The 22,932-nt window shown below is 42.9% G+C and overlaps 2 protein-coding genes across 3 annotated transcripts in view; one reads left to right on the top strand and one right to left on the bottom strand.

Moving 5' to 3' along the window:
* Positions 1–1,817, bottom strand: part of e2f8 (E2F transcription factor 8) — an 8,039-nt gene extending 6,222 nt beyond the window's left edge. Inside the window, exons 1-3 of the mRNA XM_086193903.1 lie at positions 1,541–1,817; positions 130–378; positions 1–43 (exon numbers count right to left, since the gene is read on the bottom strand). The exon at positions 1–43 is cut by the window's left edge and continues 111 nt beyond it. Coding sequence (XP_086050029.1) covers positions 1–43; positions 130–300 — 214 coding nt within the window. The 5' untranslated portion in view covers positions 301–378; positions 1,541–1,817. The remainder of the gene's footprint in view (positions 44–129; positions 379–1,540) is intronic.
* Positions 1,818–6,327: 4,510 nt separating this feature from the next.
* The window catches only part of nav2a (neuron navigator 2a), a 200,667-nt gene continuing 184,062 nt past the window's right edge, over positions 6,328–22,932 (top strand). The window contains exons 1-2 of one of the 2 annotated variants that reach the window (XM_086179515.1): positions 6,328–6,447; positions 7,384–8,023. In XM_086179515.1, the coding sequence (XP_086035641.1) occupies positions 7,943–8,023 (81 nt within the window). In that variant the 5' untranslated portion in view covers positions 6,328–6,447; positions 7,384–7,942. The remainder of the gene's footprint in view (positions 6,448–7,383; positions 8,024–22,932) is intronic. The other variant, XM_086179516.1, reaches the window with a different exon arrangement.

The following is a 22,932-nucleotide window of genomic DNA, read 5'->3' as shown; positions in this document are numbered from 1 at the left end:
TCCTGCTGATCATTCTCTCTGACTCCTCCCCATTTTCAGTGTCCTAAAAGAATAATAAGAGACACCAGGTGAGAAATGAGTGTGTGTGGTCTTTGTGAACACACAGTTTTAGTCTGAAGTGTTTGGTACCTGTGCCAGGTCGAGGCCTTCTCGCGCGTCAGGGTCCGGGCACAACTCTTTCTCTCGGTTCCTGATGTCAGGACTAGCAGCACTAATGAGCATCTTCAAGTTGGAGGTTGGCGTCCATGGATCAACCGAATGTACTTCCCTTCCTTTTTTGGGTGTAGTGAGGGGACCCATGGTGAACGTCTGATACAGCAGACACTCCACTTTCTTCAGTGATCACTGGGAACTGTGAGCTACAATAACATCATCAACCTGGAGCACAGAAGAAGAAGAAGAAGAGGAAGAAGGTCACGAATGAGACATAGCGATACATTCTTCCTGAGATATTCCTGACAAACAACGAAAATTCTGTGTTTAGAGAATCTGGATCAAGATTTCTGGTCCCTCAGTTTAATAATATTAAGATTAGTTACTACATTATAAGAATTAAGTAATATTTTTATCAGACCAACAGACAAGGAGAATTAGGTGCAATTGCAGCAAAGTCATGACAAAACAGCAACAAGAAACATGCAGGATGAAGCCAATGAACTGTACATAATTATGTTATTTTATAAACATATTATATAAACATTAAGAAACAATACATACATCAGGACATATTAAGAGAAATGACAAATTACTCGGGGTTAAACAGGAAATAGATGTGATTGATAGATGCGTCCACTTTCCGCATGTCCGCTCTGGGATGTCAAAACAGCATATTAAAGCGTTTCAAACCGACTGCCTTGCCGCTTTCTTGGTGAAATATACAGATTTTAACCAAATCCGTTTACACCTAATCAAAATACCAGATTGATATTGGCGGTAAGTGACGTACATTCCAACGAATCGCCAGGCCTAACGGACGCGGCGGTGCCGCCCTTTTTGTGGGAAGCAGCCAATGACAGCTCGCCACTGCGGAAGTGGACACAGCGTCCCGCGCAGGTAAATATTTTTTGAAATGCTTGGCGCGGACCGCGGACACGTCCCGGCAGTGACTCTCTATCAACTTTAACACGGTCGTGTTAAAGTCTGGTGCCGTTACATGAACACGGGTTGTGATACTGATAACTTCTGAGGGCGGCTGGTTTGTCAGTGTCGGATTTGTAAGATGTAGCACAGCTCCAAGCGCCCGCCGTCTGATAACGTTCAAGACCCGCAATAACAAACACTGAAACATACAGAAGCCCGAAACCGAGCAGCCACAGCCCTTTCATACATTAAACTCCAGTTGGACACAAATTCCAACTTTGTTATTTTGCTAGCGTTGGCTGCTAGTGTTAAACCAATCAAATTACAATGAGGAGTGGGAACTCCTCTACTCGGGAACTAGGAATTTAATGGAGATAAACGTCTGGACTTCCCACCTTCAAAACGAAAAACACAACAAAAGTGAGATAAAATAGTGTGTTTTTAAGCTATCAAGACTCACCACAATCGACGACAGACGCTCGCTCAGGGGAAACTTCCCATTTTCGCGGTAGCGAGTGTTGGTGGATACCAGTAGCTCCCAAAGTGCCTCGTGGGTTTGATGGCGGCTTTTTCACCAAGGAGGGCAAATACATACAGAGTTAAATTACACGGGACGTTCCAGGCTTGGACTTCTCACTCCCAATCCAGCGGCTTCTTGGTAAACTTTACCACCACAGTACAGATCAGAAAAGTTTGCCCAGCCAGTAGTGACCAGCACCATTTGGCCCGCCCAGTCCGAGCATGCGCTCTCACGACAGTTCCGCCTTGCGTGTGTGGGTGGGGGTGATGCGGGTTCAGACCCCGCACATGGACTGTAATCTACATGTAAATCGAGGTCGTTAGATTCTGATTCTTTTTGCTCAGTTTTCCTGACTTAGCGTGTCGTGTTTTTTTTTTTAATTCCTTCATGATGAATTACACAGTTATCAGACGAGTGTTACGGTTCAAGCGCCCACTGAGAACTTGTAGTCTCAGATACAGTAAGAAGGTGATGGTCAAATACTTCATCCCCCAGCAGCTCTTCAAAGCGAACATTGTGTTCGCATATGTGGAAAGACATTTGTAACTTCTAGCTTTTTTTTTCCAAAATGTGTGTGTGTGTGTGCGTGTGTGCGTGCGCGTGTGTGTGTGTGCTCGCGAGTGTTTAATGCTGATCATCTCAGCTTGGGCAACAGGCTACAGGACATCATGGAAGCAGCAAAAGACATGGATGGCCCTCACATCTGACTCTCCCTGGCTGAGCCCATCAACCAAGGATGAGTGTCCATGATGATGTGGACAAACTTGTCACAGAACAAATTTGTAGGAGACGCAACAAAACACCTGTAAAAAGTTAAAACTAGCCATTAGACCGAAAAAGAGTGTTGCTTCTTTGTGTCCATCCATCCATTTTCTACTGCTTATACTGTTGAGGGTCAGGGGTGGAGCCTATCCCAGCAGCCTTCAGGTGAGAGACGGGGTTCACCCTGGACAGGTCACCAGTCCATCACAGGACCAACACATAGAGACAGACAACCATTCACACTCACAGTCACACCTACGGTCAATTTAGAGTATCAATCAGCCTCGTCCCCTCTTGATGTCTTTGGACTGTGGGAGGAAGCTGGAGTACCAGAGAGAACCCACACAGGAACAGGGAGAACATGGAGACTCACACAGAAAGATCCTGTGATGGAGCCGGGACTGGAACCTGGAACCTTCTTGCTGTGAGGGGACAGTGCTGACCACTGCACCACCGTGCCGCCCGATGTCACAACATGAATTTATCATTATGTTTTGTGATACGACACAGCACAAAACATTACATATTTACTTTAAATCGCAAATGGAAAGAAGTGGTTTTATTGTACAGGAAATCTCGATAAGAAAGCCATTATTAAAGCCATGTTGAATGTGAATGAGGGATGTTCACGTGATCCATGTTGATGCCTTGCTCTGTCCTCCGACGCCCTCTACGATGCTACGCTTGGAACAGAGAGACAAAGGTGGAAGTTGTCGTTTGTGTTTACACTTAGAGGCCATCTGAGTGTTTTGCCCATGCTTTGAATATCTATTAGCACAAAAAAATAAATAAATACGAAAGTATTTTAGTTAATTTCTTAGTGTCAAGACTTTTATTTTGAAGGCATAAAAATCTACTGGAAATGAGTTTCATCATGGTCAAGGCTTTTATTTTGAACCTGAAATAAGAAAAGTAATGGAGAGAGAAGGTAGGAGGGAGGTTTGAGTGAGACGGTCACTGAGCGGACAGACTCGCCCTCGGACGGAGTCATCTTGACTAAGTTCACAAGAGGAGGAGTCTCTCTCATGGGTTTCATGACCTCATAAGTGGATATTTTCCGAAAGCTTAGAGCTTCTGAGTGGAGTTCACCAGTTGAGTGCATGAAGTTCCATCATCAGGGAGAGCAGGAGTTCACCAGTTCCACTTGAAGGCAGCATACGTTGAGGAAGCAGGGGTTTAAAGGCCGCAGATAATGAACAGATACCTGCTCCTGGTGGAGCTGCCTAACCTGAACTCTTAGCAAAGAGGACATTATTCAGTGGATGTGATGGTTTTTTTCCATGTCAGATACCTCACTATGTGTTTGAATGTGACAGCCATTGGTGCCTTTCACAGACTTTAATAAAATGAAAACGCTGCTATCGTCTTGCCAGCCCTAGGCTGTACAGGCTGGAAACTTGTTTTGCTGCTTGGAGGCATGGAAGTTTGCTTTTGCTCTCTACTTTTCCTTCCCAGGTCACAGCTTCAGGTTATGAGTAGTTAGTTCCAATACACTAACATAGTACACAGATGCTTCAGTCTGAGTACCTGGATTTTTAATTTTGTACTGTGTAGTGCTGTGTTGATTGTGATGAGTGTGATAGTCGTGGCATGGTGACAAAATTATCAGGCAGAGATGTTATACGTTTGGAACAAGAGAATCTGATCAGGGCGGCACGGTGGTGCAGTGGTCAGCACTGTCCCCTCACAGCAAGAAGGTTCCAGGTTCCAGTCCCGGTTCCAGCACAGGATCTTTCTGTGTGAGTCTCCATGTTCTCCCTGTTCCTGTGTGGGTTCTCTCTGGTACTCCAGCTTCCTCCCACAGTCCAAAGACATCAAGAGGGGACGAGGCTGATTGATACTCTAAATTGACTGTAGGTGTGACTGTGAGTGTGAATGGTTGTCTGTCTCTATGTGTTGGTCCTGAGATGGACTGGTGACCTGTCCAGGGTGAACCCTGCCTCACCCAAAAGCTGCTGGATCAGGATAAGCAGAAGAAGATGGATGGATGGATGGAGTTTAATCCTGGAATAGTAACATGCTAAAAAAACACAAGTATTTGAGCCCTAAACATCATCAACTGGTCATCCATGGGAGGGTGTTGTCATTATTGTGGTCAACATTTGTGGTGGAACGGTCTCATGTTGGATTGTGTTGTGTGTGATCTCACCTGTGATGCAGGTGCCAGGAACCATGTCCACTTCATCCTCTTTCTGTTCTCCCTCATGCTGATGGGCACCTGGATGTTCTACGGCTGCATCGTGTGAGTCTCCTCACACACACACACACACACACACACACACACACACACACACACACACACACGCACACACACACACACTCTCTAGTAGTGTAACTCTCCCACTCAATACACACGCACATGCTGTTGTCCATGTTCCTCCAGATTGGTCGACCCACTGTGTGCTGCATGCTGGGATAGGCTCCACCCCCCCCCCACCCCCACGACCCCTAACAGGATAAGTGGTAGAAATGGATGGATGGAATCTGCACAGTCTGAAGCACATATACTGTTACTGAGTAATTGATGTCATACCATTATGGAGCTTTACAGCCCTGATTTGTATTGAATCCTTGTTACATGAAATGATAATTGATTTGTGCGTCCCAGTCCACCGCTGCCTACCTGGCCCGATGTCTCATCGTGCAAACCATCAGACATCCCAGACTCACTGCTTGTAATCAGCCTTCAGCATTTTGAATAACTGCAAATACATAGAATACATTTTTCTCGGGCATTTGTGGTGATATTGTGAACAATAAAAATGGTACTGAAGGCAGGAGAGGGAAAATTTGATTATTATCTATTTATGAACGTTGGAGTTGAAGCTGCTTTTTTTTCGCTGACCCGCCTCTGGGTCGTCGCTTGGTGGCGGCAGAACTCCGCTCACTGGTAGTCGCCATGGAAACCAGAGCGCGGCTTCAAGGATGGTGGGAGAAAACTGCGGAGCGTGAAGCCGCAAGTGACGTAATGTTACGGATGTGAGAGAGAGTGAGTGGGACCTTGATGCTGCCTTCAGGAACTCCTTGAACATTTTATCACTCGCTCAAAATGAGTGTATCTGCGCTTAAGAAGTAGACACAGTTTGGAAATATAATAATAAAAAAACAGAATATACAGGTTAAATCAGGGAATGCCTTTGAATAATACACATCACTTGTTTTATGAGAGATGGGATTCTTGTCCTTGGAACATTGTATTATATTCATGGGTTTTATGATGTTATAGGAAGGTTTGTTTCGACTTTGTATGATCAAATCAGTTTCACATGGGAAGTGAAAATTGTATGTAGGTAAAACAAACTACAGGACTGTATGGAAAAAGATTTTACATCTCAAAATGCATTAGAAGAATATTAGGATTAGCCAATTGTGTTGTGTTAAAACTGAAAGCAATGGACCAACCAGGTAAAAGATATCTGTTTTACCCAAGCATCAGAAAGAGAAACACCAGAGGAAGACTGAAAAGCTGATATAGTCATGGATAGGTGCAATTAACATCAGCCAACTGAAAATCAAAATTTGTCAAAGGAGGTTTTAAAACAGATTTATCACCATGAGAACATCATGTTTCTCATAGCTGCTCGTGTCTGTCTCTCCATATCAGCCCCTGCTGACGTTTCTGCCAATTAAATTGTAGATTTTCGTACCCTTTTTCTCCCTCAAATGCTTGCTCATATTGGATCTTTTTAAACATAATTTAAGTTAATGAATATGGTATCAGAGCTGCTCCATTTAGAACCGTAGAGAGCGTCTGCTGTGATTTGGCGCTATATAAATAAAAAATTGACTTGTCCTTGCTCTTGTATAGTTGCGTTTGTCCTCGCTGGATTGTACAATTAAGAAGAAGAAGAAGAAGAAGAAGAAGAAAAGAAGAAGAAAAGAAGAAAAAGAAGAAGAAGAAAAAAACAGGTCTACAGCTGCACAGTAGTTCTTTTTTGTGTTCCGAAACTGTCGTCCCCTAAATTGCTCCCACAGCGCATGAACGCAGCAGTTGGCTGCTCCGCTTGCAGCCGGAGGAACGGAGAGCGTCACGCACGAGGCAGGGACCGTTTCCACCGGGGATGAAACAAGCAGAGAAGTGCGGGGTAAGCATTTTTTTTTTTTATCAGAACACACTTTTCTTCTGTGTTTGTCTCTCTTCGTATTCGGCTTGTTACCTTTTATGTTCAGTCACTCAGCAGCAGTTTCCAGAAAGCTCCGTGCAGCTCGGCTCGGCTCGGCAGCCTCTCGCAGGTTCTCCTGCGGGGATGCTGCCGCCGCCGCCGCTGCTGCAGTAGCTCAAAGCTCAACCACAACCAATTTGTTCCAGGTTGTAACTCCCGAGTTAATGTTGCCTTTCTGCCGAAAGTAATCTGAACGCAACGTGACAAAAAGTTAGATAATAAGTCATTTTCATGGTGAAAAGCGCACACCTGCACTAATTAGCGGATGGCGTAATCACACCTTAACTCTGGTTTCCACCGTGTACATGCGCGGCTACAGCATTTCCTGGAGAAAGCAGGCTGAATTAGCGTTAAGGAAAAAATAGTTACCTGAATCACGTTTCATACATAAAGTTTATAAGACTGATTTGAATAGTCGTCTCGAGATGTTTTTTTTTTCAAGCTGTATTGTCGCCCGGGCCAAATCCACCCCCCCCCCCAACACAAATATATTTATGGTGAAAAAAATGACGTTTTCCTTTTACATGAAATGTAAGACATGTTTTTTTGAGAAATTATCCTCCAAATGAGTGTTAAGCTGCCATCACTCCGTGTTTCCTCTTCTATTTGAGAATGATTCTTTATCACATGTAAATCTCATACCCGTTTTTGAATTGAATTCATGTAATTCCTATTGAACTATGTGAAAATAACAAACAAACATTTAAAATGTGTTTTTAAGATGTCTCAGCAATGTTGGGCTACGGGTCAACTGTGGTGAACGTAGTAGTTCTGTGGTTGAACCTGTCTGCTGACCCTTTGTCTTCTCTTCTTGTTGTCTAAATTATCTGATTATAACTATTTTCTTCCCACCACAAGCACTTGTTCGCAGCAGGATACCAGATTTGACCTTTGACCTTCATTGCTGTGAGTGACCCCAGCTTTTTTTTCCCCCCCTGCTGCTGCCGTCAGACGTTTTCTTGCTGTTCTTCCTCATATTGGTGGATGCTACCTGAGTGGATGACTCTTTGTTACTGGAGGGGATTATTATAATAATTCTCTCTAAATTCAAATGGCAGTGATGATTGTTTGGGGAGGGAACGCCATCCCGCTCATCTCTGGCTCCCATCGCCTGCCCTGATGCTCACTCCAGGCCTGACCAAGAGCTGCAGAGAGAAACCCTCAAGATACGACATGACTGTGACAAGGCTGGTGGATGAGGTTGGATCCTCCCTGAGATTGGCTGTCAGCTGTTTCATAACTCAAAGTTGATGGACATTTTTCCTCATCTTTGGATTGACATTCATGCACCACAACAGGGAATCAAGTGGGAAGGGGACTTTTGAGCAGGTATTTCGCTTCATTCCCTAAAAGGCCTGTTTGGAGGGCTGGATATTCAGCTGTGGGAGAGCCCGAGACCTTGATCACATATGGGAAGATGGAGGCTGGAGCAGAGGCGAGTCCACAACAGCACCCCAGGAGGAAGCCCGTGTTACACGGCTTGGAGGACCAGAAGAGGGTGAGTCGCAGTCTGAATCTCTTTCTCTGATCCATCCGCCCGTCTGCTCCTTGCTGTATGGCGATCGCACTGAGGAGGTCGATGCAGAGCAGAACACCCTTCGATGGAGGCAGTGTTTACAGATATCTTTGTTATCACTATAAAAAAAGATTTGCAGTTTATTCATTCTGAAAAAATATGTAAACATTTGGAATGTGACAAGACAGAATATTTGAAAGTCTTTAAATCATACATAAACTATATTGCATCCCCATCATGAATCTTGGATGAGCAAAGAAGAAGAGATGAGCTGAGCTGGTGTGAATATTGACCACCAGGGTACTGATTTTTTTTTTTTAAAAAAAGGACCAATATCCAGCATTGCCGATGTCCTTGTGCGTCCCTACGCCACTAAGATTGTGTGACAGCCACAAATCTGAATTTGTGATTTAAATTAAATGGCCATAATTGTTTAAAGATATACATGCTACATGTATGTGGTTGCGGGGCAGATTAAAATCTAATCTAACTGGATTGATTGACAGCATTACGCCATAGGGGAAGTTATCTTGGAATGGGTTGACTCGACTGATGGAAGCCTTGAAACGGCGACTCTTTTTCCTGAGCTTCACTCTCTACTTTCCACATTCTAGTGTATGCAGACCTTCTTATCTGATTCTCAAGCTTTAGGTTCAGGTAAGGCTCTCTTGTTTTTTTGACCCATGAGGAAAAAGTGGTTTATATGAAGGCTTTGAACTCTTGAATTATTCTTAAATGTGAATCTCTCACAATCCGACTACTTTTCGTAGCTCTGGAAAAGCTGTCATTCAAGTGATTCAGGGTTTTCACAGTCAGGTCCCAGTGGCACCACAACCTTGTACGTGGGTGTATGTGTTGATTCAGTGCACATTAATCTTTATTTCATTGTGGAGGTGCAGTGAGTTTCTCCTGCTAGGCTGCAGTGTACTGACAGCTTTCATGCTGCAGTCAGCTCTGTTTCTGCTGTCTCCAGCTAAGGTTCCTACATCCTCTCGCTGGGAGACCTCATCTGGGTGTCCACAGCTTTAGTTTGAAGCATCCCGGGTCACAGAATGTCTCGTGCAGTTTGGTCACTGTTACATCTGGTTTCCTGTACGGTGGGGACCCCCTTGGCTGCAGGTGTGCTGAGGTTCTGATTTGAGTGAAATACTACTTTCCTGTGCTTCCTGGTCCTCCCCATGTAAATTATTGATTTGATCAGGTGTGGTAAATTAGTCACGTGGGATTATGTAGAACATGAATATTAATTGGTGCAACCGACGTCCCAGCTGCTGTTGTCCAATTTTCCAGGCTGCCAAGCAGCTCTCTGGATGCTAAGTGACACACGGGCCAGCACAAGGACTTTGGCTTCTCTGTCTAGTGTTCCGTACAGACTGATGTTGATGTAAGTCCACACAAACTAGGTTTGTCTGTTTGGTGGTTGCCATGGTCACCAACCCTCATACATTCATCACTTTGGCCCCACTTTGGCGTGCTCAATCAGTGATCAGATGTGACATGTCTAGATGCCTTTTGAAGCTGCGGTGGCTGCTCAAACATGGCAGCATCATCAAAGGGCATCTAGACCAGGCCAGACGCTTGAAGCTGTCCAGTAAAGAGAGGTTGTGCGAGGCTGAGCCAGTACTCACCTTCGCTTCTAATGGACTTTAGCTGATTTAAGTAAATTGAAAACACTGATGCAGTTTCATGGACAGACAGACTCCCATTGTTAGACTATTACCTCAAGGCTTTCATGCAGTAAGATTCAATGTTGCTCGACAATTACCTCGGCTGTGTGAGTTCAAGATCCTAGATGTGATACTCACCCCAGCACAAGGTAATTGGATTTTGTTCTCTTTGTAGATGTACTTTCTCGTATGTCCCCTGCTCCATATATTAATGTTCATCGAGTGGCAATCATGGACTGACATGGGGAAGCAGAGCGCATTAGAGGAGAATCAGGCTGGGATTGTATTGTGGTGATTTCAGGCTCAGTGTGTGATGAGCAGAACTGCAGACTTTGGTTTTTAATTCATGAAATATCTCCTTCGTAGAGCTGTGCGTGTGTGTGTGTGTGTGTGTGTGTGTGCCAAAAATTTAAAATCCTATGAATTTAAATGCATAGATCCGCCCTTTTCTCCTCTCCAACTCCACTGTCTCACCCAGATATGGCTACCTTTAGCACGATGGTGGCAGCCAAAACACCAAAGGCGTCAGAGTGGCTCCGCCCATTTCTCATAGGGTCACTCAGGCATGCATACCATGTCCCAATCAAAGAAAAGGAGCTGTGAGCTGAACTTTGATTTGCCATGTCTGAACAGTATGTTGGACATTTGGCAGATCTCTGTTTCTGGAGTGAGCGCCAGTGCAACATTCAGATACATGTTATCGAACTGCTGGTTGATTTATATCCTGACCTCACACTGAGTTGTTGAGGACACAGAACAGATCTACAGCTCTAATGTTGAAAACAGGGGAAAGAGCAATGTTGCCATTTGTCTGTCCTTGTGATGAATTTTTCTTTATCCGATTTTAAAACTGTGTAATATTTAGAGAGCACACCATGCAGTGTCTTTATTATCCAAAACAAAATCTTCTAACAGCCAAATGTTCAAGAATTCAGAAGAAAAGTATTTGAATAGTTAGAATAAAGACTGAGTTTGACAGCAGCTGATGACCCCTCTCACTGGTGTCTAATACAGATGACGAAGGGCACTGGAAGGGTACATCAGATGTTCTGTTAGGGATTATTACTGATTCAGCTCATTGAGGATGAAAGGATATTTGACACTAATTGCTCAATCAGAACCATTGGAAATAATGTATTTATTCTCACTAGTCGTATCAGACTGCTCATTAAGAGTTGTCTGATACGGTTGGGTGGGGTTCTGTAGGATAATGAGATGTTTACAGTCGGTGTGGTGTTGCTCACTGCTCTGCTACAGTCATCCTGGAACAGCCTCGTAATTATTTAAGAGACACAGATGAGCGGGAAACCCTTGACGATGGTTATTTCTTTCCTCAGATGGATGTAATCCCAGGTCTGCAGCTTTAGAGTTTCCTCCTGAGGCGCTTATCAATAGCTAAACTGTCTTGTTTGTTTTGCTTGAATTGTTTATTGAAGCAGCAGCAAAATACACAAATGTGATCATTAAGGTAAGCAACAACAACCACATCAGATTTTAAACAGGACCTGTTATGCTAATTTACTGGTATGTTTTTCTGGGACCCAACAAGAATTGTTTGACAGTTTAAACGAAAAGCTTCTGCCAACTTCTTGAAATCTTTTAAGGGGCAGCATCCCTCCATTTCGTGGTTGTGCTGTGCCTGGAGATGATGGTGGCTGTATAATGACATCTGTGATGAGCTGAGGTTTAGTTCAACACAAAAGTAGAAAAAAAGCTGGAAGTCTGAGGTCTGCTCAGCTTCCAAGTCTCAGTTCTTGTACGTACTTTCACTTTATTATTTGAGACTATAGCCACGTGTCATAATATGGCATCATAACATTACATACATATCAGAAAATCTGTGTGTCTGTCGTGTTGATGGCAGCATGATAACCCAAACACCCTTGGCAACCCTCTGAGGGGTTGCAGAGGTGTGTTCAGGTCAGAGTGGGTGTGTCATCCTTCCAGCATGTTCTCTATCTGGCCTTGTGCGTGTCTGTTGTACAAACCTGGAACTCCTCTGCAGGAAGCATCAACCTGATCAGACCGCCTGACTTCCTCTCCTGCGAAGTCGACCTTCATGATGCCCCTCTTAACTCATTCAGTTGGTTTAACCTCCTCACTGTGGTCCTGAATCTGGACAACGCCAGAATGAATTTATGGTAGTTGTGTGTCCTTGAGCTCTGACCTCTGGTACATGAAACAGCCTCCAATGCATGTACAAGTGTAATATCAGTTGTCATCATGATGAAGTTTCAGGTCTGTGCACGCTGCACTCACACAGTCGGTTGTGTATTGACCGTTTGGGTTTTGCATCCCTAATTCATCTTACTACAGTTGCGTTATTAACTTGGCGCATGCTTATTATGAATTTATTTATAGTACAACTGGTATGTACTTGTTTGCAATACATTATCCAGGTTGCTTCATCAACAAAAAGATAAAGCCAAGTTGTAAATTTCATAAACTTGAGCATTTCAATTATTCGTTGTATCAAATTATTTTGGGGCTTTCAAAGATTACTGAGGCAACAGAAAAGCTGCTTTCTCTACAGTGTTTCTTACAGCAGTGGGCATTTATCCAGACATATGGCCAAGGTCACTGTGGCAGTATCCTCCCAGAGCTGCCACGCTGTTCATTCGGAGCGCAACATCTGTGCAGAGCTTCTCTGAGATTGCTGCAGTCGCTGCCCTCTACCATTATTCTCTTAAACAAGCTAACATGTTTGTTGTGCAGTGCCCCTATGCATTCTAAGTTTTTACTGCCACCTTGGACACATTTTAATAGTGATCTGTTTCTATGCTCTCAGCACAAATTCAACCCCAAGTTTAGACATCCATCACACAGAGGGATCTCCACCTCTAATCATCTCTCCACGGTTTCATTGGCCCGTTGCCTGGATATGAGAGCGACTAGAGGGCTGACAATTTGTCATTGACAGTGTTTGATTGATTGTCTGTGCCAGAAGTTAGGCACTGCTGCTATCTGAAACTAATTGAATGTAATATCAGAGAGATAAGATGCTGTGATGATGAATGAGCAGCCTTGTGAGATTATTTAGAACCTATTGTAGACATTATCCCCCCTAACAGTTGCTCCTCTACAGCCAGCACCAGGCTGATTGCAAAGATATGTGAGAAGTTACAGAGCTGCTTTTGTTATTCAATTTATTTCTAGTACAGTGTAGATCAAACACACACCAGCCATTTGCTTTTCATTATTTTTATTCAACACACGTCTGCTGCAGGATTAGGTTTTATGACAGTTTGTTTGATTGTGAAAATCTACATGATACTGCACATCTGGTTCTTCCAGAAAATAGGAGGGTTCTTCAAGTCACTGGCCGAGTTTCTTTGCAAACTAGGCAGCTGCAGAGGAGAGACAGGATTTATTTTGGTGTAGAACTGTGTTTGTCTAGTCATGCAGCACTGACGAGTACTGGGGCTCAGGGGTTTGGATTGGAGAAGGGGGTCAGAGGGTGGAGGTGGGACCAGGCTTGGAGCTCTGAGGATGGGGGTGGGGAGGATGCTGCACTCAGGATGCTGCTCGGCCCTCAAGAGCCATCTGGTCGTCACCCTCTCCCTGCACCCTGAGGGAGGATGAAGGACAGGTGGCTGGGGCTGGTGGGATGGTTTCAACTTCGCGGATTAGGCAACACAATTGGCCAACTGGGCTTCCTACAAGACTGACCCCTCACATACCAAATGACTGCTCAGCTTTGTATCAGTAGAGACATCCTTGATCACCCTAGAAGACTAAATTCCCTCATTATCAATTAAATGTGTGGGGAAGCAACATCACTATTCAAGCACCTCTTTATTGATTTGGACCACATCTTTTCATTTGTCTCCAATTCTTGATTGAGTCATGATTATTAAATCACCTCCGGGGACCCAAATAAGACAGCTGAGGCATCGATATACAACAGTTATCAAAGTAAAACATGAAAGCTTGGATTTAAATGCAAGTTTACAGAAAACTGTGGAATGCTTCCCACTTCACATTTAATTGCATAAGCAGGTCTTCTTTGCCTCCAAGTATTGCTGATCTAGTGTTGATCTTCGCGGACGAGAGGTAAACCTTTTCTGTTTCTATAGATATTGGATACTACAAACTGTACAAAATACTACTCAATGTCAGTTGTGAGAATAAACTGTGTATTCATGTAGTGTGAACTGAAATGTGTGTGACTGCTTAAATCTGCGTGTCCAGGGAAATGGTTTTGTTAGTAACACTCCCAGCAGGGTGTGTGATGGTCCGGCTGTCCTGACTCACACAACATTGTAATCCCTGTCTGGGGGTCAGTGGGCATGATCTGGCTCAGTCTGGTTCAGGGGAGGTGCTCGGCTGATGAGCAGGTGCTTCAGCTCGCTCCTGTGGTGATGGGATTTCCTCTTTACCATAACCATTTTATCCATACACAAACACATGAACAACATGTTTTTGGGTTTTTTTCCCCCAGAGTTAATTAATTCAGCAGGTGGCAGTTTTTATAAATGAAGGACTTTTGCCTTTGGTTTCTTTTCTGTGTTTAATGAGATTATAATTAAAGCTGTGAGCCAGCATTTGTCAAATCTGGGAAGAGTTTATTTCCAAGCTGTCTTGCCCCATTCAACATAATGTTGAAACCACTTTCATTGTTGAGTTATTTTTCCTCCAAGAGCTGTTATCTTAATGCCAGGGGTTGCACTTCACATTATTAGGTATTCCTTTTTTTTAATTTCAAGCTCATAAAAGATATAAAATCCATGTGTGTTCCACAGTGCTTCAGGCTCTGGCTGTATTGATCCGTATGTGACTGGAATAAAGAAAAACAAGATTTCAGATCTAACCTGGGAAATTCTTTTCTAGTCATGCGGATTCTTTTTTGTTTCACTGATCTAATGTGAGTCCACTTTTCCTTTGTTTCAGAGTGATGGATGCTCTCTTATCCTGTGTTTGCAGTTACCGTCTGTATGAAAGGGAGGGATTGAGTAGGACGGCTGCACAATTAATGGAAGCTAATTGCATTAAGTCTTGTGCACTTTCACAGGAATGCTTAATATTTGTAAAAGTTAATTGTGTGTCAAAATGCCGTTGTAGATTCAATGTGATAGTGCAGCAGAGATGTCCTGCTACCACATCTTATTATACAGATGTAAAATAGCGTCTTTATGTGATACGGATCTCCCACAAAATTGACTCGATTAGCATTTTAATGTTTTTTCAAGAAAAATTAGAATAATGATGTAAAAATGTACTTTTCCTCCAATATTGCAAATCAGATTGTAGTATCCACCAAAATAACTGGAGTTGGGTATTTTTTTAGTCGTGTGTGTGTGTTGGAGCACTCTCAGCTTCTTGGGAAGCTTTCTCCAACCCATGCCTTCTCTCCATCATCCTGGGAATTTCCATCAGAATTCAGTTTTACACACTACAACAAATTTCCTTCTGAAGTATGAGGGCTAGAAAAGGTGCTGTTTTTCATTTATATTTCCTAGTGTGGAGCTGGAGTCTCTTCACGTTCCTCCAGCCAATCAGCCCTATACACACCCACTCAGCAACCTCTTAACCTCAGCCCTGCCTCTATCAGTGAGCCCATAGTCTAATCCTATAATGTTTAGAGAGGAATTCAAATAATCCTGGTTGTAGTCTGAGGCTCTGGACCAAGTAAAGAGATCAGGTGGACAGGCTTTCTCTTCATCAGTCTCCTTTGTTACAGGAAATAGAGATTTTCTGTAACAAAAGCTGATGATTGTGTTGCTCAATGAAATATTGCTGCAGCATGTTTGCCTGCAGGGCTCAGTGAAACACAATTGGAACTGCGATGGTACTGATGGAACACTGGGCCTTTTTTCAGATTCTCTCAAGGCCTTTTTTCTAGGAGCAAAATTAAATTTCCTTTAATGTTGTTAAAAATCAGAGCTTCATTCCAAGAGTTGCCATTTTCTGTACATTAGTGTAAGAGCCTCTCATCACCTCAAGTTTATGGTGGAACGTTAAGCCCAAACAACAGCAACCTGACTCTATATCTCAGACAGGCAGGTTGATTGACTACATCTTAATTAAATCCAAACCTTTATATTGTTGCACCCTTGTTGGCATTAATGTGTGAGATCATTTATTTGGATCTTTTGCAGTAATCAGGCCTGGATGTTCCCTTTTATCTCTCTGAAAAAGTAATCCTATTTTATTCATGGAACAGATATTCCACCGGTGTCTCTCCCTGCATGTAATCCGCTGAACATGAAGTGATGAATCAGACAATGATTTCCTGTCTCCACTACCTCCCCCAGTCTCTCTCCTTCCTAGAAACCTCTGTTACTCCTCTCTGCATCTTAATGTTCTCCCTAGTCAGTGTGCTGTGAGGGAGTCGGCAAGCATTGAAGCTGAAGGATAAATAACTCTTGCAGCATGAAGAGGAGGGGAAGCAGCTAATTATGCCTGCTTGTTGAGGAATGCTGTTCAGATGAGCTTTTCTACCTTTTCAGGGATAATTGTCAAACTTTATTGATAATGCATTTGCTGTGCACGGGGGTTCCTAACCACCACATTTATACCACCAAGGTGTTTCATTTAGATGCAAATATGCCTGATGCTGCATGAACTTTAGGTTGTGGGAGTAATTTAATGAATTGAATGAATTTAATTTTAAATTGACCTCTGGGAATATTATGACCCGTTTATCTGTAGACACTTAATTTTAGGGTCACAGTACAAAACCCAAATTATGAGCGCAGGTACATAGAGGTGGTGGACTCTTTCACCGCAATTTACGGCATATGAAAAAAAAAAAGACCCGGTCATTATGAGGCTTTGCTTGGTCACCCGACATGTGCATAGCAACACACTATGAAACTACAGTGTAATGTTGTGTTCTGGAACAGAGGTGTGACATTTAGGCACAAGAGCATCAGTGTTCAGAGTGAGCTGTTTAGCTGTAAACTTAGATGTAATACTTGTTAAAGGCATGTGCATGTAAGCAAGTAGCAGCATACACCTAGCAGCAATAAAAAATAAAGTAAATAAGGAAAAAATATGGCATGTTGACATACTGCATGGAGTTCAAGCAGTGATTCTGTATGCATTTGTTTGCAAAGTTATTTACACATAAAGTTAGTGTAATTATAAATGTATAGAAACGTGGGTACATCAAAAAGACTACTACGCGTTGGACGACTTGCTCATCTGTGAGTGACATGGTGGGCATTCAGGAATGACTCCTGGAAAATATTAGATGAGTTTTCAAGTACATTCATGATTTTGGAACTCATCCTCCCTTTAGCTCTCTCATCCGGACAGTGAGTGTACAGTGAGTGTAATAGACCCCCCCCTCCTGCCAAGTTTGTCTATTTTCATTGTGTTGTATCAATGGACCAGTATATATTGATAAGAAGGACTTTTTAGCTCCAGGAGACAGTTTGGAGTCCCTCTTATGACTGCTGAATGCTTCATCTGCCTCATTTTTGAGGGTGTTGCTGCTCACGTTGTCATTGAGCTACTGAATTCCTGGGAGATCACTAAGCCTGGCATACAAACATGTGATTTTGATGTGACCTTGTCTGCAGAACAACAGTGTAAATAATGACATCTGGGTAGACAGACGGAATTTCTTTCTGTTTTGGAGGAAGTTTGCTAGTAAATATGTTAATAGTACAAAAGTAAGTCAGAGCAAATTAACTTAAATCAGTTCCAAAGGCTCTAAGTCAAATATTTGCCCTTATAATGACTCTTGAAAAGTCAGTGGAGCGGTGCAGATGGATAACTTTGAGCTGCGGGGAACATCACACACTAATCACACACTAATGTCTCAGAATTGTGGGTTGTGTTGTAAATATAGATGGTGCATGAATGTGATGTAAATTATTACTTTATGCCAGTTTGGCACAATGCAATGTTACCTCATTCACCTGTACACGCACACACGCACGCACACACACACACACGCACACACACACATGCACACACAACGTTATGGTAGATGCTGCCATGCAAGGTCTCAATTATTTCATCAGGAGCAATTAAAGGTTCACTATCTTGCTCAAGACCTTAGGACACTGTTCAGTTGTCCTTTCACTTACTAGATGGCCACTCTGACTTCAAAGCCATGTTTCTATATGCAGCACTATGAGCAATATCACAGATATAAAATAGAATCCAAACATGAAATGTAGAACTTGACATTGATTGCCTCAGAGACACAGAGATGATGCATAGTGGAAGTTTCCACCTCCACTGGGAGAGATTTTGCAGGGTGCAGTCTTTTCATGAATCATCCCAGCATTATTTAGCAGCTTTGTATATGAGTTCAAGGCCCTTCTTTAACTCAGAGGCAGTATTGCATCATGATGTATGCAGCTCAGAATCAATAAAAAGTCTCAGGACAGACTTGATAATCCAGCATGTCAAAACTGTCTCAGTGAAAGCGTGTGCTGTGTTTCTAATTAGTCCAAGGTCTTGTTTGAGGTGAAATTATGCGAGTTTGCCACTTCTAAGGTCAGACCAGGACACGTGGAAGCCTTGGGATTGTGAAGTAAACCTGTATTGATAGGTATGACATCTTTGCACACATTGGACACCTTCTTTCCTCACTGACATACCAGAGACTTTTTGAACCTGGAGTATTCGGCCTGGAGCATCCTGTGTAAAAGGGGTGACTGCTGCCCTAATCCAGGCCACCTACCTCCCACCTCTCCCCTCCTCTGCCGTAACAACCCCCATTCTAGTATCACTTACACACATAATCAATACAGGCTCTCTGCTGTTATTGATCGAAGAACGATGTATACACAGCTGCGGAGCCCAGACTGTGGCCTCCTGCCTGGAATCAAGAACCCAGAAAAGGACATTTGATCACCAACACCTGGTTCTCCTCAGCCATCTCCAAGATATGTTGAGAACTGGGAGATCAAGTGGAAACACCAACATCAAAGGCCCTTGCTTCATACAAGGACAATTAATCAGTGTTTGTGAGGGAATCTGTTCGTCACAGGTCAGCAAGTCTCTCCTGATATAGTGTAGCCTACTTTGGAATTTCAGCTGCTAGGAAGAACTGAGAGTGCCTGCTGACCTTTGATTAGCTATCAAAGCATAAAGGGAAGTTTGAACGCCAGCACCTTTCTGGTTCATTAGTAGACACATACAGCACAACAGAGGGCCCAGTCAGCCAGTGACGGCCTGTCTTTGGCGAGTGTTGCTTCTGTATTTTCCCCTGGCCAGATCATGTTGTTGAACTACCCTGCACCCTGACGCAACCAGATTATTGTGGGGTCAGAACAGACACACGAAATCTGTGTATTGGTAGATGTATAAGAAAACCTCTCCAAGCACTTGGTGCAGGCTTTAAACGACACCTTCTGTGCCTTGCACAAATAACATCTACTCGATGCCATACAGATAACTTGTTTTGTTTTTAATGAATTTATTTATATGTAAATGGGTTCAGAATTGTATCTCAGATTTATTTTGGCAAGCTGCGGATGCAGATGAAATGACCTTTTCTAAACATGTAAAAAAAACCAAAACAACCTTGTGAAGGTGTGATAGCCCCTCACTGATCATTGCTGGATAGCTTGTGGTGAGAATGAGCCAAGTATCTGAGGGGAACTTTGCCCTAATGACTGACTCTAACTGCATCCTGGGAATTCAATTACTTTACCTACTTGCCATTATTACCCTCTGTCAGAGCTAATCAGTCTAATCAAATGAAAATAGAATATGATCTGTTTGTATCTGATTGGCCTGGCAGCCTTAGCTGGATTAAATTGTGGCTGTGACCTGTTTGAACCGTAACTTGTCACTATTTTAGATGAGCTATTGACATTTATGTGATCAGGCTTGACAGATCAGAAATATGCCTGGATTAGTGAATCTGATTAGATCATGTAGGGGTTTGATGGGGGATTAATGACCCCTGCATCCATGCTTTCAGGCTTGAGGCGTTGCAGGGATACACCACTGACTCCCACCCACCCAATGCACCCCAGAGACTACAGTTCAATTCCTACATCAGCACTTTGTTTCTTGTTCCCTTCTTTCATCTCTTTCTCCTTCAGGTTTGCTCTTAAATTAATCGTGGAAATGAAATGAGTTGGAAGGCAATATTTTGATTTTGAAGGTTTCATACACTGACTGAAAGCAACCACATAATTTCAGGCATAAATGGAAACAACCCAGCAAAATGACGACATTTTAGATGGAAAATGTGTCACTGCAGAAGCTTACCAAAATGATGATTTTAACAAATAATTATTTGCCTGCCCTGAAAAGTACATCTCTCTTTGATTGATATTTTGGGCTACTTTAGTTTTGAAGGCATTTTCATCTCCAGTAATTTTCCTGTTTTAGTTTGTTGATATTTTTTTTCACAACCTTCTAAACAGGCATTTGTCAACTCTGCCATTATAAACGTGCTGTTTCAAGGTAAAATATATGGCTGGACCATACATGGTCAATGTGTGGGGTTATTTTGATCCTGATTGATCTATTGCGTTTTTAAATTATTTCTGTTATGCTACAATTTGGTTTTTCATCATCGTTAGTTGAAGCAAGAAAACTGTTGGTCTCATTTTTCCTCCCAAGTATTTCCTCTTCCCATCAGCAAGTACATGGCCAGCGTATGGTTACGTTCATCGGAGAGGGTCTTCACAGGTCTGTTGCTCTAAACGTCAATTCATTCTGACATGATGCTTGAACCCTTGTGTGGATGGAGATCATGGTAGTGTAAATGAAACCTTATTAGTGTGGATGGAGCCTCAGCAGCTGGACTTGAAGGGCGTTTTCACACCTATCTTGTTCAGTCCGTTTGAATTGAACTCTGGACTGACGAATCTCTTGGTGCGGTGCATTTTGCTGGGTGCGAGTATAGCAGTTGAACGACGATCCAAACGACTGGACTGGTTACAAACACAGTGGTGCAGTTTGTCTTTGGTATGAACATGATCTAACCTCGATTCAACCCATGCTATCAACTAGCCGTTTGCCGTGCAACATGAACTGAGGAGCTACTTGGAGCTGCTGGTTCATTTTGAATAATATAAGATATCCTGGAAGAAAACAAACCCACCTGCAAACCCACAGAATGCCTGACCAATGAATGGACAACACCTCTGGCATTCCCTTTGTTGATATATTGGGATGTGCTTAATATTTTGCCCCTGTGAAACTGTACAGATCCAAGAGGGAAACGCACTGAGTCTGCCGACTCATCAACTGATTCAGACCAGAGCAAACAAACCATAGGTGTAAAAATACCTTTCCAGTGCGTAGCCAGATGCTTTATATGAAGGATAACAAATAATGCAGCAAATGACAGGCAGTAATAGTAAAAGGTTTATCAAGTTTATTAATTGTTGAGTATTTTCACGTCAGTTAGGCTTGCGTATCAAATTTCACTAGCAGCTTTGTCAAGGCGGGTTTCATAGAGAGCACTTGTAGATTGTACTGTTGAGTTTGCAGACCAGCCTGCACCAGTGCATCCCTCTGCCCTTCTTAATGCTTTTATGATACTGGTGAGTGTTAAAATTTGTCTCACCTCACATTGCAGTGACTTGATGAGATTACAGTGGTAAACAAGACTCAGAGCAGTCACACATGCATGCACTTGTCTGTGCTGTGGTGATGGTTTTCATCGTTTGAAGGCAGATGTGCTTGTGCTCGTGTCAGCGCTACAGCAGGGGTCAGCCAACACAGTGCTCAAGGACGTCGAGGTAATGTAATCTCAGTGTTAATAGGCCTCTGAAGGGGAGGATGATGACCCAAGAATGGGAAAGCATTGTACCTGATAGTGTCTACTTAGACACACCGCAGGGCATGCTTACACACACATGCACACACATACACAATCTCCTGCTTCATCTTTAGTATTGGGGCTTTACAACAATGCTCTCTGAATCCAAGTATCATTATCGTCATCTCATTACGAAACACTTTAGTGAAGCTAAATGCTTTAAGCCTTCAACCATTCATTCTAATGTGACATTCAGAGGTTACAGAAGTGTATGTGTGTGTTCATCTGAGCAGTGATCACAGTCAGTAGGGATCAATAAAGAGAGGATAAGGGCTCTAATCAATACCCTTCAGAGTTCCTCTGATCAAATATTTATCCAGGAAGAGAGAGGAGAATGGACACCCTGTCTGTCTGCCTGTTTGTCCCTCCCTCTGCCTCCTGGGAGAATTTTGTCTCAGCTCTGGATGTGGGGGACTCACCTCTCTGTCTTTTCAGCCGCAGGGCACTGAAGCCTAATTGGCATAGAATAGAATAGAATAGAATAGACCCGCGACCCTTAACAGGATAAGCGGTAGAAAACAGATGGATGGATAGAATATTTACAGCATCTATTGTCATTGCTGAATAGAAGTACTGTGCAATGAAATTTTGTTGTCCATATGACAACATCCAGAGTGATTTGATCCCCAGCTCCTTCTTGCCACACATTGAAGTGACCTTGGGCCCAAATCACTTCCAATAGTAGGCTGGCAGATTGCGTGGTAGCTGACTGCAGTGTTGGCATGTGTGCGCTTGTGTGTGTGTGTGCAGCTTAATTCAATCTGAAGTGGACAGCTCTAATGTGAGTTCAACCTTGGTAATAAAATGCATCTCACTTCCCTACTTGATACACAAATATAAATTTATATCACTCATGTTCGTGGAGACCAAATGGGTTGTTCTTTTTTATCCATTGTTTAAGTTTGTATATCTTACAAGGGCACATAGGCGATGTTGCTCAAACTGTGTGAAATGAACCTGTATCCATAGAGCTTTTATATTTCTGTGTACACAAACACATCCATTCATGAGGAACGCTGGCATCGGAATTCTGCACCTTCTTTTTCAGATGACTTGGCTCAATTATTTTTTTATTGTAAAGGCAGAATAAGAAATTGACAGTTGAGCTAAATTTCAGTTTAAAAAAACAAAGGGCGTCACAGCAAAGCTTTAGCCTGCGGTCTCGTCCTTGGTGTTTTCCAGGCAAACCAAATCACCAAAGAAGTTTGACGGAGTAATGTAATATATCTGCAGACTTTTAGAAAATATTTGAGTCATTGTGGAATAGCGATACATTAAAATCCCTTTTTTTTTGATGACCAGGTACAAACACTGAGCTGCTTGACAGTACATGGTCTTATATTGACCTAAAATACTCCAGCTTCAGTCAAACAAATCGGTTTTAACTATTAATTGGTATTAACTATTTACTGTGTAAACTCTTTCAGTGCTCCCAGCGGTTCATAGTGCTGTTTTGTCAGGCGGAGACAAACACATTT

This window comes from Aulostomus chinensis, chromosome 2, assembly GCF_037954235.1.
Source record: "Aulostomus chinensis isolate RoL2024-O1b breed Wild chromosome 2, RoL_Achi_v1.0, whole genome shotgun sequence".
In the NCBI taxonomy this organism is placed as follows: domain Eukaryota; kingdom Metazoa; phylum Chordata; class Actinopteri; order Syngnathiformes; family Aulostomidae; genus Aulostomus; species Aulostomus chinensis.
This window is presented reverse-complemented; position numbering and strand designations above follow the sequence as displayed.